The sequence below is a fragment of the Ochotona princeps genome, chromosome 2 (genome assembly GCF_030435755.1).
Source record: "Ochotona princeps isolate mOchPri1 chromosome 2, mOchPri1.hap1, whole genome shotgun sequence".
Taxonomy (NCBI): domain Eukaryota; kingdom Metazoa; phylum Chordata; class Mammalia; order Lagomorpha; family Ochotonidae; genus Ochotona; species Ochotona princeps.
Window position 1 is genome coordinate 38,347,934 of NC_080833.1, and position 15,033 is coordinate 38,362,966.

A 15,033-nucleotide genomic window follows, 5' to 3' on the forward strand; every position below is an offset into this window, starting at 1 on the left:
GAGCAATGCAGGTTCATGTCTGCAGTTCTTTAAGGTGTACATATTCTGCTGTTCACTGTGACTACGGTGACCAGCTGTCCTAAATGGCCAGAGAGCCCGGTTTATCAGTATTGTGTTAGATAACGAACCCCTCAGCCCCACCTTTTCTTCAACCGTCCTATTTATAACCCTCTAAAGAGACAAACTGTGTGTATGTGCATCTGCCATGTGGGTGTGTATGTATAAAGCACATTTTTCCTGAACTTCCATCATGAATTAAACACACAAATCTACATTCCTATAACTATATCCTAGAAAAGTGCTCCTGGTCCACAGATTAAAATTTGGGATCTAATCCACTCTCTTTACTTGCTGGCTGAAGAAACTAAGGATCGGTGAATTAAAGTGATTCAGGCAGAAAATAGCAAAGAGCATTAAAGCAAAGTTTAGGACTCTTGGCCCCATCTCTGCTGCCCTTCCTGCTATAACACAGATTGCCATACCAAAATATTATTAATACATGTTAAGATACTATTAGATAGTACATAATTTATCCTAACACAAGTTATCTAGCATCACATGTAAGTCGATTTAAAAATTTCAAATCATAAATTTAAAATTAGTCAAAAATGAACTTAAGGAGGAAATATTATCTGTAGTTAGCTCTTCAAGCTACAAGGGAAAAGTCACACATTTCCTACTCTGCTTTTCTTCTCACTCTCTTGTCAATATGCAGCTTACTGATATCTTCTTTTCTTCAACACGTCACTGGCTTCACATGTGTGGACTGGGTAGAGGAACAGGACCTACTTTTATCACTCAACAAACAGATATTTAAGAGCCTTCTGCTACAATTTTTACTCCCTTCTGTGACTCCAAGTATCCTTTAAAGTGACGTTACCACTTTATTGGGCTATGATAGCCACACAAATTCCAATTAGTTTAAATTATAATATCATTACTTCTACTCTTTTCTTGATTCTATAAGCTTCCTAACATCGGTTGTATTTTTATGCCAGCTACATCAAAAAAACTAAGAAAATTATGCCAATAATTTTACCTTGAAAATTGAGTTATTCCAAGTTTTGGATCAGACACACGATGATTCTCAACTGTTTCTGGCTGGTTGTCTTACATTTTAAAAAGTTTAGATGGCTCTTCCACAGATGATGGAATGAATGATTATATAAACTTTAAAAAGAAAGCTATTTTATGCTCTAGGAAATATAAATATAAATATGTATTTGTATTTGTATTGCATGAGTGATTTTTAAGTAGAAAATATAGTTAAAATATAGTATAAGCTCTTGGAAAGTTTGTGTCTGTATAGTTATAAAAAAGGAGTTGATACTAATTAAGTCTAACACAGATAAGATAATTAGGCAAGGAGAGAAAAGGAAAATGGGTGATTAAGGCAGGAAAGAATTTCTACAGAGAAACTGTTATTGGGTTTGTAAGTGGTGATACAAGATACATGTGAAAGAATACCCTTGTCATGGGCCAGTGGTTGTGATTGTGATGCTGTTGATATTTGGAATGTATCACAACCCTCTCACAAAAAAAGGCTTCATTAATTCATTATTGGAAGTCATGAACTCTTATAGTCTAACTACCACACTCAGAACTACCTGGTTTTAAAAAAAGGCATACAGATATTGATCACATCAAACTTTTCATTGACAAGTTGACACAAACACTCATACAGTTTATCGTGGATGGTCTCAGAAGCTTTCCTGTGTATGAGAGACAGAACTACAGGCCTTCTTGTACAAATTCCTGTACATCTTGTCCATGCTGTTTTCAAAGACGGGTCGGTGGGATTTTCCCTTGTAGCAGGCTGCTCTGTTGGACCAGTATTCACCATCATCCAAATGGATTGGGCCACGTGGCCGCTGGTATGAGCTACAAAGGATTAAAAGGTAAGTTAGAAACAATGGCGAAACTGAATAAAAAGTAGTGCCATGCAAATAAAATACTTATTGAGTGCCTGTGATGAGTGCGTGATACTCTTGAGGCTGTAGAAAATGACATACAATTAGGCTGTGCCTTCCATCAAAGACTCTCTACAAGTGGAAGCCGACTTATTTGTGTGAAATAGCTACAAAACAATAAACATTTGTGTCAGTGTTAAAAGGGGACTCAGAAAACAGAATTGGGTGCAGTATGACCAGGGTAAAAAGGCAGAATCTCCAAGTCAGGTAATACTGACTCAATTCTTTGCAGAGATGGCACCTTGGCAATGTATTTAACTGTCCAGAGTCTCAGCTTCCTTTACAATATTTATGTATAATAATTGCTTTAAAAATTTAAGAAATTACAAGGAGTGCATTTTATACAGTAGCTAAGGGAGTGTGTGTGTCTACTTCCTTTAACACATGAGTGTCAGTTTGAGTACCAACTCCTCCACTTCTAATCCAACTTCCTACTAATTCGCATCCTAGGAGGCAGCAGATGATGGGTCTCTGTCACACATGTGGCAAGCAGAGAGTAAGTACTTGGCTCCTGGCTTTGGCTGTTGCAGATATTTGAATATGAAAGATCTCCATCGTTCTAACTTTCAGATTAAAAACTAAAAATAATTAAACAAAAAACTAAGATTAAAGAAAATCAAACAAAATACATGTGAAATGAATAGTGCATTGCTTATCTTGACAGAGAGGTTACTAAAAGTGAATTTGATGTTTTATAGAAATAACCAAAAAAATCTCCTAACCCACAGAATTAGAAGTGTGGACATTACAGTAAGTTAATAAATAAGAAAGAAGACCGTGTCTGTGGATCTAAAGCCTTTGCTACTATGCAATGTTTCTCAAGGAAGAGTAGAAAATTAGTCCAAATATAAACCATTTATGAAAGAATCTGATTTTTGTAGTGATTGAAATCTATTGTGGTTTTTAGAGATTTGAGAAAAACATGTAAGGGGAAGGGGAAATGAAAGGTGTAGGAGTGGATGGGAAAGGGGGAATAAAAGGGAAGGAAAACCAATGAGATAAATGAGTACTAGGATAGCTGTGATTGGAATGAAGAAACAAAACACAACTGTTTCTGAAGGACTGGAAGAACAATTTTACCAAAATAAATGTTAAATTATGTGCTTTATGTATCATCTTTTAAAGTGTTGATTGAATTGTATTTTGTTTAAATAATTTCTCCACCTCAATAAATGAAATGCTAGTTCTGAATTAGACTTCTTATGTCTACTGCATCCAGATTATGAAATTTGTGCCATGTAAAGCTTACGTCTTTGGCTATTAAACATGACAAATAAGGCCTGTCACAATGGCTCAGTGGCTTAATCCTTGCCTTGCAAAGCCTGGGATCGCATACGGGAACCAGTTTGTGTCCCAGATATTCCACTTCCCATCCAGCTCCCTGTTTGTGGCCTGGGAAAGCAGTAGAGGATGTCCCAAAGCCTTGGAACCCTGCACCCACGTGGGAGATTCCTAAGAAGCTCCTTTATCCTGGCTTCAGATCAGCTCAGCTCTGGCTGTGGCAGCCACTTGGGGAGTGAACCAGTGGATGGAAGATCTTTCTGTAGTTTTCTCTGCAGATCTGCCTTCCCAATACAAATAAATAAATCTCTTAAAAACAGGTGACAATTATTTTCTTCATATATTTAGAATCTCATTTCATATAAATTCTTCACACAACTTAAGCCCATGAAGCTATTTCTGTTGCTAGTTTTGAAATATGAACTCTTGGTGCTGTGTTCACGTATAAATGTGTTTTCTTTTTCAGTAAGCCACATGTAAATTATGTCACCAAACAGATCTGTTTTGGTTTCCTTGCTGTTCTTAATCATGAACTTTACTGCATAGGGCTCGTTAGGTGGTAGTATTCTTTCTCTAACCTATCTATTCGGTTTAATTTCTAGGTTAATCCTAGCACAATAATCCTACTCAACTGAAGTTTCTAACGCTCATCACTACCCAACTCTGACTGGGAAGTAGTAGAAGGTAACTAACTTTAAAAAGCCATGTTGTTATTCCAGCTTTGTACTCAAATCCTTAGCCCCTAATTCAACGTGCTGCATTCATTGTTACCAGAAATAGGTTTGTTACTGTTTGCTCCCATTGGAAAATACCCGTTTTTCATAATACAAAGCTGTTTTAAAATACCATCTCAGTGGTTTACAAGGTGTAAACTTTAGAAAGGGTTACAGAAGCAACTATAAACCTGGTAAGGCTTTGTAAAATAAGCAAGCTGATGTTTTTAGATAGGGTCAACTAGCAGGGAATTTATTCTTTAGACTGCAAAATTTTGTAATTTGATAAGCAGTACTGTGGCTCTCTGAAGAGAACTTAGAAATTAGTCCGGTCTTTAAGTCAGAATTGCAAAACAGAGATGTGAAACACAGACCTAATATGGAAATCAATGGGTAGATGTAAACAAACATAATCAAAATTCTAAACAGCATTTATTCCTGGACATGAAAGTACTGGCTCTCCAACTTGCAAGTTATGAATACAGAGAGTCAACACAATAGTAAGTTTAAAATGTACTTGCGACTGAACTATGCTCTGTATTTTACCAATAATATCTTCATCATTCTTTCATGAAAAGAATTTACTGAATTTCCAGCAAAATCTAAAAAATCCTACATATGGCTATTCACAATAAAACATTTGCTGTAAAAGCAGGAATAATATTAAATGCAGCACATTTTTCCCCTAGAAACTTTTTTAAAAAGAGAGAAATGAAATCCTGAATATTTATTTCAGGGACTGCTTTTTGGCACAATGGATAAAGATGCCACTTGAGACACTGGCATGTCCCAGCTGCTTCACTTGTGATTCAACTCCCTATTGTGGTCTGGGAAGGCAATAGAGGACAGTCCTACATGCTGGGTTCCTGCACACACATGGAGGCTTCGATAAAACTCCTACCTCCTGCCTTCAGCCTGGTCCAGCCTCAGTCATTGCAGACATTTGTGAAGCAAACCAGTAGATGGAAGATTCTTGCTCTAAGTTTCAAATAAATAAATAAAACTCTAAAAAAATGGTTAATTTAAAATAACTTTGTTTTGCTGTGTTAGTAACATGAAATTCAATAAGCTCAGATTAAGCAATATTTTTTTTTTCACTGAAAAGTGTTGTTTGATGTTACTGAAGAGACTTGAAGTGCAAATCTGCTCTGGCTATAACTTGCTGCTTCTACAAGTCTTCACATTAAGCCATTGATTAATGGCTTGCTAGGGCCTTGCTAGTGTGGCATGAGAATTAAAAACACATAGCCCTATGCTTGTGCACACCATTCTAGACAATCTAGGATAAGCACATCAGCAGAGCCAAACTTGGCTATCTTTTCCCCTGCATCTTTATTTCCTGTCCCGACCAGCCAATAAAAGACAACTGTCTGTCTCAGTCAATATTCTCTGATTGTTTGCCGGTAGGATCAACGCCACTTTTGCTGCTGCCCCAGAAAACAGAATGTTCTGCTTTGCATACATCTGTCTCTTCTGGTATCAGAGTTGCCTATCTTTCAACATGACTACCTGTGCGTGCCAGGGAGCTGAGGCGTGGTGGAAGAAGTTGTAAGCTCCAGATTAAAATGCCACATGCTCCAGTATTCTTTACTGAGGCTCAATAAATTATCTTGATAAATGTTGATAAATGCTGTCAATTTTCAGAGTTCATAAATTGTTGTTTTAAATAGTTCTGCCCATATTTTTGTTTTTAAGACGGGATGTGCTGGGCTCCTCACCCTTTCATTTTGTGGATCCATGTAGATTTAGACAGTGCTTACTGTGTGAGTATAAAAAGTCAAGATCCCAAACCATCTGCTGACTTCTGCCATGGAGATCTCAAGAATAGCCAAGTGGTAACTGAGTCTCTCATCTTTTAAATGGCAAATAAGAGGAAATGACTTCTTAGCCTAGTATATAACACGACTTGAACATAAAATTAAAATAACACCCTGATTTAGTTGCTTCTGGAACTATAACTAAAACTCTGGCAAAATGAAATTTTGAAGGATTGACTAGTACTCCATTCTTCTTGTCTCATTTAAAGAGAAATGACAAAGATTATAAAAGGATCTCAAAATGTGCAAGCACAACTTTTCTTGTACTCTGTTAAATTATTTCATGTAAGAGATAACAAACAGTCCTGGATGATCAAATCAACATCATTAACATTGCTTGAGAAACTGACACAAGAACTAACATTGAGATTTATGGTAAAATTTGAGAATGGTGCTTTTCAAAATGTGCTCCTTACACTACTTCTATTAAAATCATTCTTGATATTTCTTAAACTTCAGACTTCAGGTTTCCTTTGTATATAGGAACTATAATCAGTGAAGGCAGGAAGCAGAAATCTCAAATTTTTCAAATACTCCAAGGAATAATTATCCACACAAAAGTTTGCCAATTACAGTCTTTTTTTGTAGCTCTGCTTATTTTTAACCTACATTAAATTTACTTAATTGGGTTAAGAACCGAAAATTGTGATGCTAATTCATGTAGTAATCTAGGCAATGCAGCTCTAAGCAACATCAAAGGGTGAAAAGTCTTTCTTGGGGCAGGTCTGGTGGCCACCGCAGCCAGGAGTAAGCTGCTGGAGGACGAAGGCAGGCTCAATCTCTCTCCCTCTATCTCGCCGTAATGCTAACTTCCTTAAAAATTAACCATCTAATTGCAAATGGTATAATTCCGTTCTTTCTAGTTCCTGAGTAGTAGTCCATGAACTAGATGTGCCACAGTTACTTAAACCACTCCTCTTTGACTGGGCATCTGGATTGTTCCCATGTCTTTGATATTGTAGATTGTGCTGCTATAAATATAGAATTACAGACCCTTTCTTAAAAAAAATTAAAAATTTCTCAAGATTGTGATCTCTGAATACTCCTTTTCTGCTCTGGATTGCTTCTCCAGCTTCATCAATAATATATGACTTATCCAAGAGGTCTAGGCTGCTTCCCTGCTTGGGAGGGAGCAACTTTGGGAAAGAGTCACTCCCACACTTCCGCTCATGTTTTCATGGGTGTTAAACTAAGCATAATCCCAGTTAGGAATGCAACATATCCCATTGTTGAACCTTTTTAGTTATAACTGTTCCTAAGAAATTTCAAGAAGAAAAAACCATACAATAAAACAGAAATAAAAGAAGGTAAATAAAAGCCAGTTGTACAGCCGCCAAAGAGTTAGAGAACTTTATATAAGTAGGTGCTTGGCTGTTTTTAAATACTATACTTATGGCAACTGACACAGCCTTCAGAAGTCTTCAAAGGATTTGCTTTACAGTCTTTATAATCTATATCATTATAATTAATACTCTTAAAATTTTAAGGTAGAACAACATGATCTAATAGTATTAAAAATGTTCACTTGTGATCTTAAGTTATGCAAATTTGTTAGATTGGAATAAATGTATCCTTTTTTTTATTGTGGAAACAGTTGATTTATTAGAAGGTGAGAGAAGGGTCCTGGTGCAATGGCCTAGCAGCCAAAGTCCTCGCCTTAAACATGCCGGGATTCCATATGGGTGCCGGTTCTAATCCCGGCAGCTCCACTTCCCATCCAGCTCCCTGCCTGTGGCCTGGGAAAGCAGTTGAGGATGGCCCAAAGCATTGGGACCCTGCACCCACATTGGAGACCTAGAGGAATTTCCTGGCTTAAGATTGGTGCTGCTTGGGGAGTGAATCATTAGATGGAAGATCTTCCTCTCTGTCTCTTCTTTCTCTATATATCTGACTTTCCAATAAAAAACAAAACAAATCTTAAAAGGAATAAATGTATCTTTAAATATGTGGATTTGCAGAGAAGCCAAATAAAAATCTAAGGTCGAACGCAAGGAATCACTGTTAATTGGCTGTATGTGTTTTTATAAAACACTTCTTCGTAAAACAAAAGATTAAGACATTTTGTAGGAATATATATTTTTTAAATGTGTTATTAAGGATTCTTCTGAGTTGCCAAATCCCCACAAATTCAGAAGATAAAGAAACAGATGATATGTATGCCAAGTGTGAGAAGACCTGTCCCCAGAGCCTCATCCCACGGCATACCTGTACTCGGGGTCACTGTCGCAGGCAGAGTCTCTGTACAAAAGACCTCTTTTCAGTTCCAGGTCATCGTCCTTCTCTGGGTCTCTCTCATCCTAAGATAATTTTCAAGATTTTCATTAATTCATTTTTTTCTTGTTCTCTTGCCCTCACTCGTTATAATAATCTGAATTAAAAGCTTCTATATTTTAGGACAGAAACTAAGAGGTAATTAAGAATTTATTATCTTTTTGAATCAAAATGAAGGATTGGGAGTGGATGTGTTAGGTGATACAAATTACAGCATCATGCATTTTCTCATATGAGTAACCAGAAGGATGGCGTCTGCCTCCTAACTCTGCAGTATGTGAAAGAACCATTTCAGTACAAGCCTTCTGACATGCACCCATGATTTACAAAGAACATGACCCAGAACTCATCAGAAGACAAAGTGCAGCACAAACCAGAAATGGTAAAAATGAAAATGCAAGGTTATTACAATGAAAATACATAATGCCTGCTCTGCTCTGTATGAGCAGCCTGCTCCTAACTTCTCATGGACACACACAAGGGTGCTGGATGTCAGATTCTGAGGGAAGAGTTTGGTAAATTATAACATCTACAGTGAATTCACATGCATAGTGCTTATATAATTTAATATCATTTTTTTTCTGAGCCAGTTAGTTGGCACCCTTGTGGTAGAGTTGAGCAAGAACAGAACCAAAGGATAATAAAAGGAAGAAGCACAAATTTTAGTATTAATAAGGAGGTATTTTTTGTAAAAGAAAAAAAAAACTAGGTGAACACAGATTATGAATGGATTTTAAAATTTTGTTGACAGGATAAAATTGGAAAGAGTAAAAATATAAGCAATAATAGACCAAGTTTAAAAATTACAGAAAATGTAAATACACATTTAGGATTGTTTTTGCTTCTAGGTTTATTTTGTAAAGCTAACCTCAATTGATTCTTGTTTTTCCTTAATTTCTATCAGTCAGTGTACTATGAATACAATTAAAATAACTTTTTTAAGTTAGTGCTCGAACATTATGCATTTTTTCTATCATTTTCCATGATACAATTTCCCCCTCCCAGCATTTCTCCCTGTATTATTACCATAGTACAATCCCTCAGTAACAGTTTAAGTTACAAGCTTAACATTCTATTTAACTACAGCATGGAATTGTAGGCATACATAGAGAAAATTTAGTATTATAATGTCAAGGTATATTTAACTGTTTCATTAGGATTTCTCCTCTTATTTGGGAGTAGAGATGTGTACTGCAACATATCTTCACTTCCCAGTATGCAAGTCTCCATTACACACTGTATCTATCAGAATATATGTGTATGTTTGTTCACCAGGATATTTGCTTTGTATTTTCTTTGAATACTGCCTTAAATAAGAAAAAAACATATGATGCTTGTCCTTTTGGGATTCATTTATTTCATTGTGCTCAATGGTCTCCAGTTTGGATCACTTTGTTGCAAATGGTAGAATTTTATTCCTTTTAATGGCTGATTAATATTCTTTTTAAAAATTTTTATATTTTATTATTATTATTATCATTCTATGATACAGTTCCATATTCCCTTATCTCCTCCCCAAAATCCTCCCCCCCACCTAAGTTCCTCTATATCATTACTAACATAAAGTTCTTCCTACTCAGTCATATGTCCATCATTGCAGGCATTGACAATGGCAGAGAGTCCAGAATCCTATTGTCAAGATATAGTAAACAGCTTCATTGTAAGTCCATCTTTGTCTGGAAGTAGAAACGCATACCACACTGCATCCTCACATCTGAATGTTAGTCTCCATTTCACAGCTACTAAACATCCCCTTAAATGAAAAGTCATGATATAAAATCAACAATAGAAAGAAAAATTGAAATTTACAATGCCATGAAGTTAAATGACATGTTACTAGATATGACAGTCTCCATTACACAGCTACTATATATCCCCTTAAACGAAGAGCCACAAAATAAAATCAACATCAGGGAGTAAAAGAAATTAACAACAGCAAGAAGTTAAATAACATACTATTAAATGACTAACGTGCAGCTGAAGAAATGAAAATCAAGAGCCTTCTGGAAAAAAATGCCACTGCATGATCTATGAGTCATTGAATGATTTAATCAGAAGAAAATGTTTTGAAGAGATGAAACCAGCAGAAAACAACAAAACCCATGTGATAGAGTTTCCAGTGATCTTTGTTGAAGTGTGCCTCCTCCAGAAAATAAACAGATGGGTTTTGCTTTTTAATCCAGTCTACTAATCTATGACGTTTGATTGAGCTTGAGCCAATTACATTCAGGGTTAATATGTATGGGTGGTACTTTGGCCCTGGCATTTTAGGAATGGGTTGTTCATTGATTTAGTCTTCTGTTGTCATTTTATTGGGATGTTCTTCACATTTGCCTTTGGTTTTGGTGGGTGCTATTCATCTTCTCTGTCCAGAGAACATCTTGAAGTATCATTTGTAGGGCAGGTTTGGAAGAGGCAAATTCTTTTAGCTTTTCTTTACTGTGGAAGAATTTTCTTTCATTTTCAAAGACAAAAGAAAGCTTTGCTGGATATGTTATCCTAGGCCAACAATTTTTTCCTTTTAGAATCTGGAATATGTCACTCCATTCTCTTCTTGCCTGTAGAGTTTCCTGTGAGAGATCTCCAGTGAGCTTAATTGGCATTCCTTTATATGTCAATTGTTTTTGTTCACGTGCACATTTAAGGATCTTTTCCTTATGTTCAATTGAAGAGAGCTTGATGATCATGTATCTTGGTGAAGACCGCTTTTGATCAAGCCTGTTGGGAGTTCTCTGCCCCTCCTGGATGTTGTTTCCCAATTCTTTCTCCAGATTATGGAAATTTTCCTTTATTATTTCATTAAATACATTTGCAAACTCAGCTTCCTTTCTGCACCTTCTGGGACTCCCATAACTCTTATATTTGGCTTCTTAATAGTGTCTTTCAATTCTTGAATAATTTTTTTGGCCTAATCCAGCTCTGCTTCCAGCTCTTTGTTTGCTTCCCCCTGATGACAGGAAATATTTTCCAAATCTGAGATTCTTTTTTCTGCTTTCTTCATTCTATTTTGGAGACTCTCCACTGTACTTTTAATTTGGTCTGCTGTGTTCTTAATTCTGATATATCAGCCTTGATTTGCTTTACTGCTTCCTTAACTTCTTTGAACTCTTGCATGAGCTTCTAATTATTGATAAGAAGCTTTAAAATAAGTTTTTTGAATTCTCTATCCCCCATTTTCTTGATGTCTTCCTCAGTTAACTCTGAGGTTGGCATAGGTTTTGCTCCTTTGCACGGGAGTTTTCAGTAATATTCATTGTGCCTTTGTCTCTTCTTTTGCTCTTGATCATTGTACTTCTTGTTAGCAGAGTCTTCTCCTTGGGGCAGGTTTCTAAGCTGTGTCAGCCACAGGTCTACAATGTGAGTTTACTTATTGCGGATGGTACACAGCTTTTCTTGCAGCCTCTTGTGCCACAACCTTCAGCAAGTTCCAGGTCTGGATTTTTATGTTAGATTTCCACCATGGTCTCCGTAGCCCCATCTCTTGGCTCACCACTCTCCACCTCCTGTGATACCATCCTGAGGCTACACCGTTGTCTCTGCAACCTTTCTCCCACTTCCGGTTGCAGCAGGTCCCATGATTAGAGAGACACCAGATGTCCTATATAGCTAGGTTGTTGTTGGTGCTGATCTTGTCAGAACCTGTTGGACGTTAGGTCTGGATGCCACACGGACCTATTTTGACCGTACAGTGCCACAGTCGGTATTATATTCCTGTGGGACCAGTGCAATCTATGGAACTCATTGAGTTCTCCTGAGCTCAGCACATGCGCAGTTTATTATTGTCCCCTGCAGTCCTGAAGCTATTGCCACAGTGTACAAAATGGCACCAGACGTAGCACCACTACAGTTCTTGATCTGCTGGCCGTCAGATCTGAGGGTTACCTAGACCTGCTCCGGGTGGAACCTATAGAATGCCACATCGAGTCAGAAATGAGCTCACTCCCAGCTCATTGTATGCTCAGTCCTTTCCCTTGTCCTTTCCTCCTTACGCAAAATGGCGCCCAATTTGCCTCTAGGAGGCTGAATGGGCTATGAAATCCACTCTGTTCTCACACTGTCCATCTGGGATCTGCTGCTCCTGGTCAAATCAAATGGACCAGCAGGACAGACAGTTCTTTGTCTGGGTTCACCTCCCAAGCTCGCAGTGAAAGTCGCTTCCCACCTGGTTGCTGGTGGAGTTTTGGCTACTGGTGGAGTTCAGATTGCCGTTAGCTGAATGCTGCTGGAGTATCAGTCATTGCAAACCACACCGTTGTGTCCGCTGCTTTCCTATGTCTGTTAGTCTCCAGGTACCCCTCTGCTGTTGTTCTGTCCTTTCCTATTTCCTGAAATATGTCCTCTCTGTTTCATCCTGATTAAATGTTTTTCTGTCCATTTAAACATGTCCTGACCCTATTCCGCCATCTTGATACTTGATTAGTATTCTATTGAGTAGATGCATTACGGTTTCTTTATCCATTCCTTTATCAACAGACATTGGGTTGTTTCCAAGTCTTTGTTATTGCGGATTGTGCTGCTATAAATAAAGGGTTGACATGTTGCTTTCTCATCAGATTTCACTTCATTTGGATATATTTCTCAGGGTGGGATAACTGTCATATGGTATATCAATTTTCAGTTGTTGTAGCACTCTCCGTACTGACTTCTATAGTGGCTGCACTAGTCTGCGCTCTCACCAACAGTGGAGTAGGGTACTCTTTCCCTCACCATCCATGCTAGCAGGGTGGTGTTAGTAGATTTATAAATGTAGTGCATTCTCCCTGGAGTTAGGTGGAACCTCAATGTGGTTTTTATTTGCATTTCTGTTAATAGCTATATCTCCATTTTAGAATGCCGGGATTTAAATCTTAATTCTGAATTTGTATTAGCGTACACCCTGGGTAGGGATTAGGTGATGACTACTTGATGGCAAGTAGTTGGATCCTTGGCACTCATGTGGGAAACCTGGACTGAGCTTCTAGCTCCCAACTTCCGTCTGGCCCACGCCCAACTACTGTGGACATTTAGGGAGTGAACCAATGAATGCGAGATCTCTTCCTGTCTCTTGGCTCTCTGTAGAAAGCTGTTTTGGATGCATGGTTGAGATTCAATTCCAGTCACTCTGATACGGGAAGCTTGGTATCCCAAGTAGCAGTTTAATCCATTCTGTCACAATGCTCACTCCTAACAATTAAAAAAATTTACATAATGGGCCAGAATCATAGCACAGTAAGGTAAACCTCCACCTGTGTTACTGGCATCCCAAATAGGTACCAGTTCATGTCCTGGTTGTTCTACTTCCCATCCAGCTCTCTGTTTATGGCTTGAGAAGGCACTGGAGTATGGCTCAAGTGTTGGGTCCCTGCATCCATGTGGAAGATAGCAAAGAAGCTCCTGGCTCCTGGCCTCGGATTGGCTCAGCTCCAGCTGTTGCAACCATATGGGCAGTGAACCAGTGGATGGAGAAAGCCTCTTTGTCTCCATCTCTCTGTAAACCAGCCTTTCAAATGAAAATAAACTAATCTTAAAAATAAGATTTTTACATATTTATTTATTTATTTGAAGGATAGAGAAAAAGAAACACAGCTAGACCAGGAGCTAGGAACTCAATCTGGGTCTCCCACATGGGTGGCAGGTACACAACTCCTAGGTTCTTCCTAAGGTCTGGAGTAGCCAAAAGCTGGAATCAGGAGTGAAGCCAAGACTCAAGCCCAACACTTCGATACTGGATATGGTCATCCCAAGTGAGTTTTCAACTGTTATATCAAATACCCATCTTAATCAACATAATTGGATGAAGTCCTTTGTCTAAGGTGAGTCCGATATCTGGGTTCCTCAAGGACAGACTATGAACCTCCTTTTCCATCTCTCCCACTGTTTGTTGTTGCTGTTTAATCCAGTTATTTGGTTAGTGGCTTTTTAAATTATTTCTGTAAAATCCATGTTGTTTTCTAAGGGCGATCCCTAAAATCTCTCTTCTGTTAGCTGAATGGTCAGGTAACGACTGGATGGATACGTCTGTAAACTCTTAAAATCATTAAGTCTGCTAGTACAACTTCTGGATGTCTGAAGCTTTAATGTCAGCCATACAAAGCTATGTGGTCTTCTAAAGTCCCAGGAATATGAAGGAGCTTTCCAAAGTCCCTAAGGATTGTCTCATTTTTCACTTTTAAGACCTTTTGATGAGCTTCTCTTTTTGTTTCCAACTGGCGTCAAGCACCACAGACTGCTGTGAAACTAAACAACTGTAATTATTTTTGACAAATATCCCCAGGGCAGAGATTTTTGTACTGAGAATGCTCCAACACATATCACAGAAAGAAAACACTGTAAGTGGGGTCTTCCAGGCAATCTTCAGACAGGTTAAATAATGACGGTTCTCCGGACATGGCATTTGAAGAAAGCCCAGCTTTTTTCAGCCCCTATGATGGCTGTCAGGACATTGCTTTATACTGTGGTTGTGGGCTGTTTTTTTTTTTTTTTTTACGATTTATTATTATTGGAAAGCCGGATATACAGAGAGGAGGAGAGACAGAGAGGAAGATCTTCCATCCGATGTTTCACTCCCCAAGTGAGCCGCAACGGCCGATGTGCGCCAATCCGATGCCGGGAACCTGGAAACTCCTCCAGGTTTCCCACGCGGGTGCAGGGTCCCAAAGCTTTGGGCCGTTCTCGACTGCTTTCCCAGGCCACAAGCAGGGAGCTGGATGGGAAGTGGAGCTGCCAGGATAAGAACCGGCGCCCATATGGGATCCCAGAGTGTTCAAGGCAAGGACTTTAGCCACTAGGCCATGCCGCCAGGCCCAGGTTTTTAAGTCTAGTATGGAACTGAAGGATAGGAGAAGGGACATGGGAAAGTTAGAATGCAATTAAACAGTGCCCTTACCAACATTACACTGTTTTATTCAAAGAGGCAATTTTTAAAAAGATTTGTTTATTTTTATTGCAAAGTCAGAAATACAGAAGGGAGGAGAGATAGAGAGGAAGATCTTCCATCTGATG

The 15,033-nt window shown here is 38.3% G+C and overlaps 1 protein-coding gene across 3 annotated transcripts in view; it reads right to left on the reverse strand.

Annotated features, from left to right (window-relative positions):
* Positions 1-1,634: 1,634 nt before the first annotated feature.
* SPATA6 (spermatogenesis associated 6) overlaps positions 1,635-15,033 on the reverse strand; it is a 120,690-nt gene continuing 107,291 nt past the window's right edge. For all 3 annotated transcript variants that reach the window (XM_058681321.1, XM_004598486.3, XM_012930721.2), the window contains 2 exons: positions 7,987-8,078; positions 1,635-1,881 (listed from right to left, as the gene is read on the reverse strand). In XM_058681321.1, the coding sequence (XP_058537304.1) occupies positions 1,701-1,881; positions 7,987-8,078 (273 nt within the window). In that variant the 3' untranslated portion in view covers positions 1,635-1,700. The remainder of the gene's footprint in view (positions 1,882-7,986; positions 8,079-15,033) is intronic.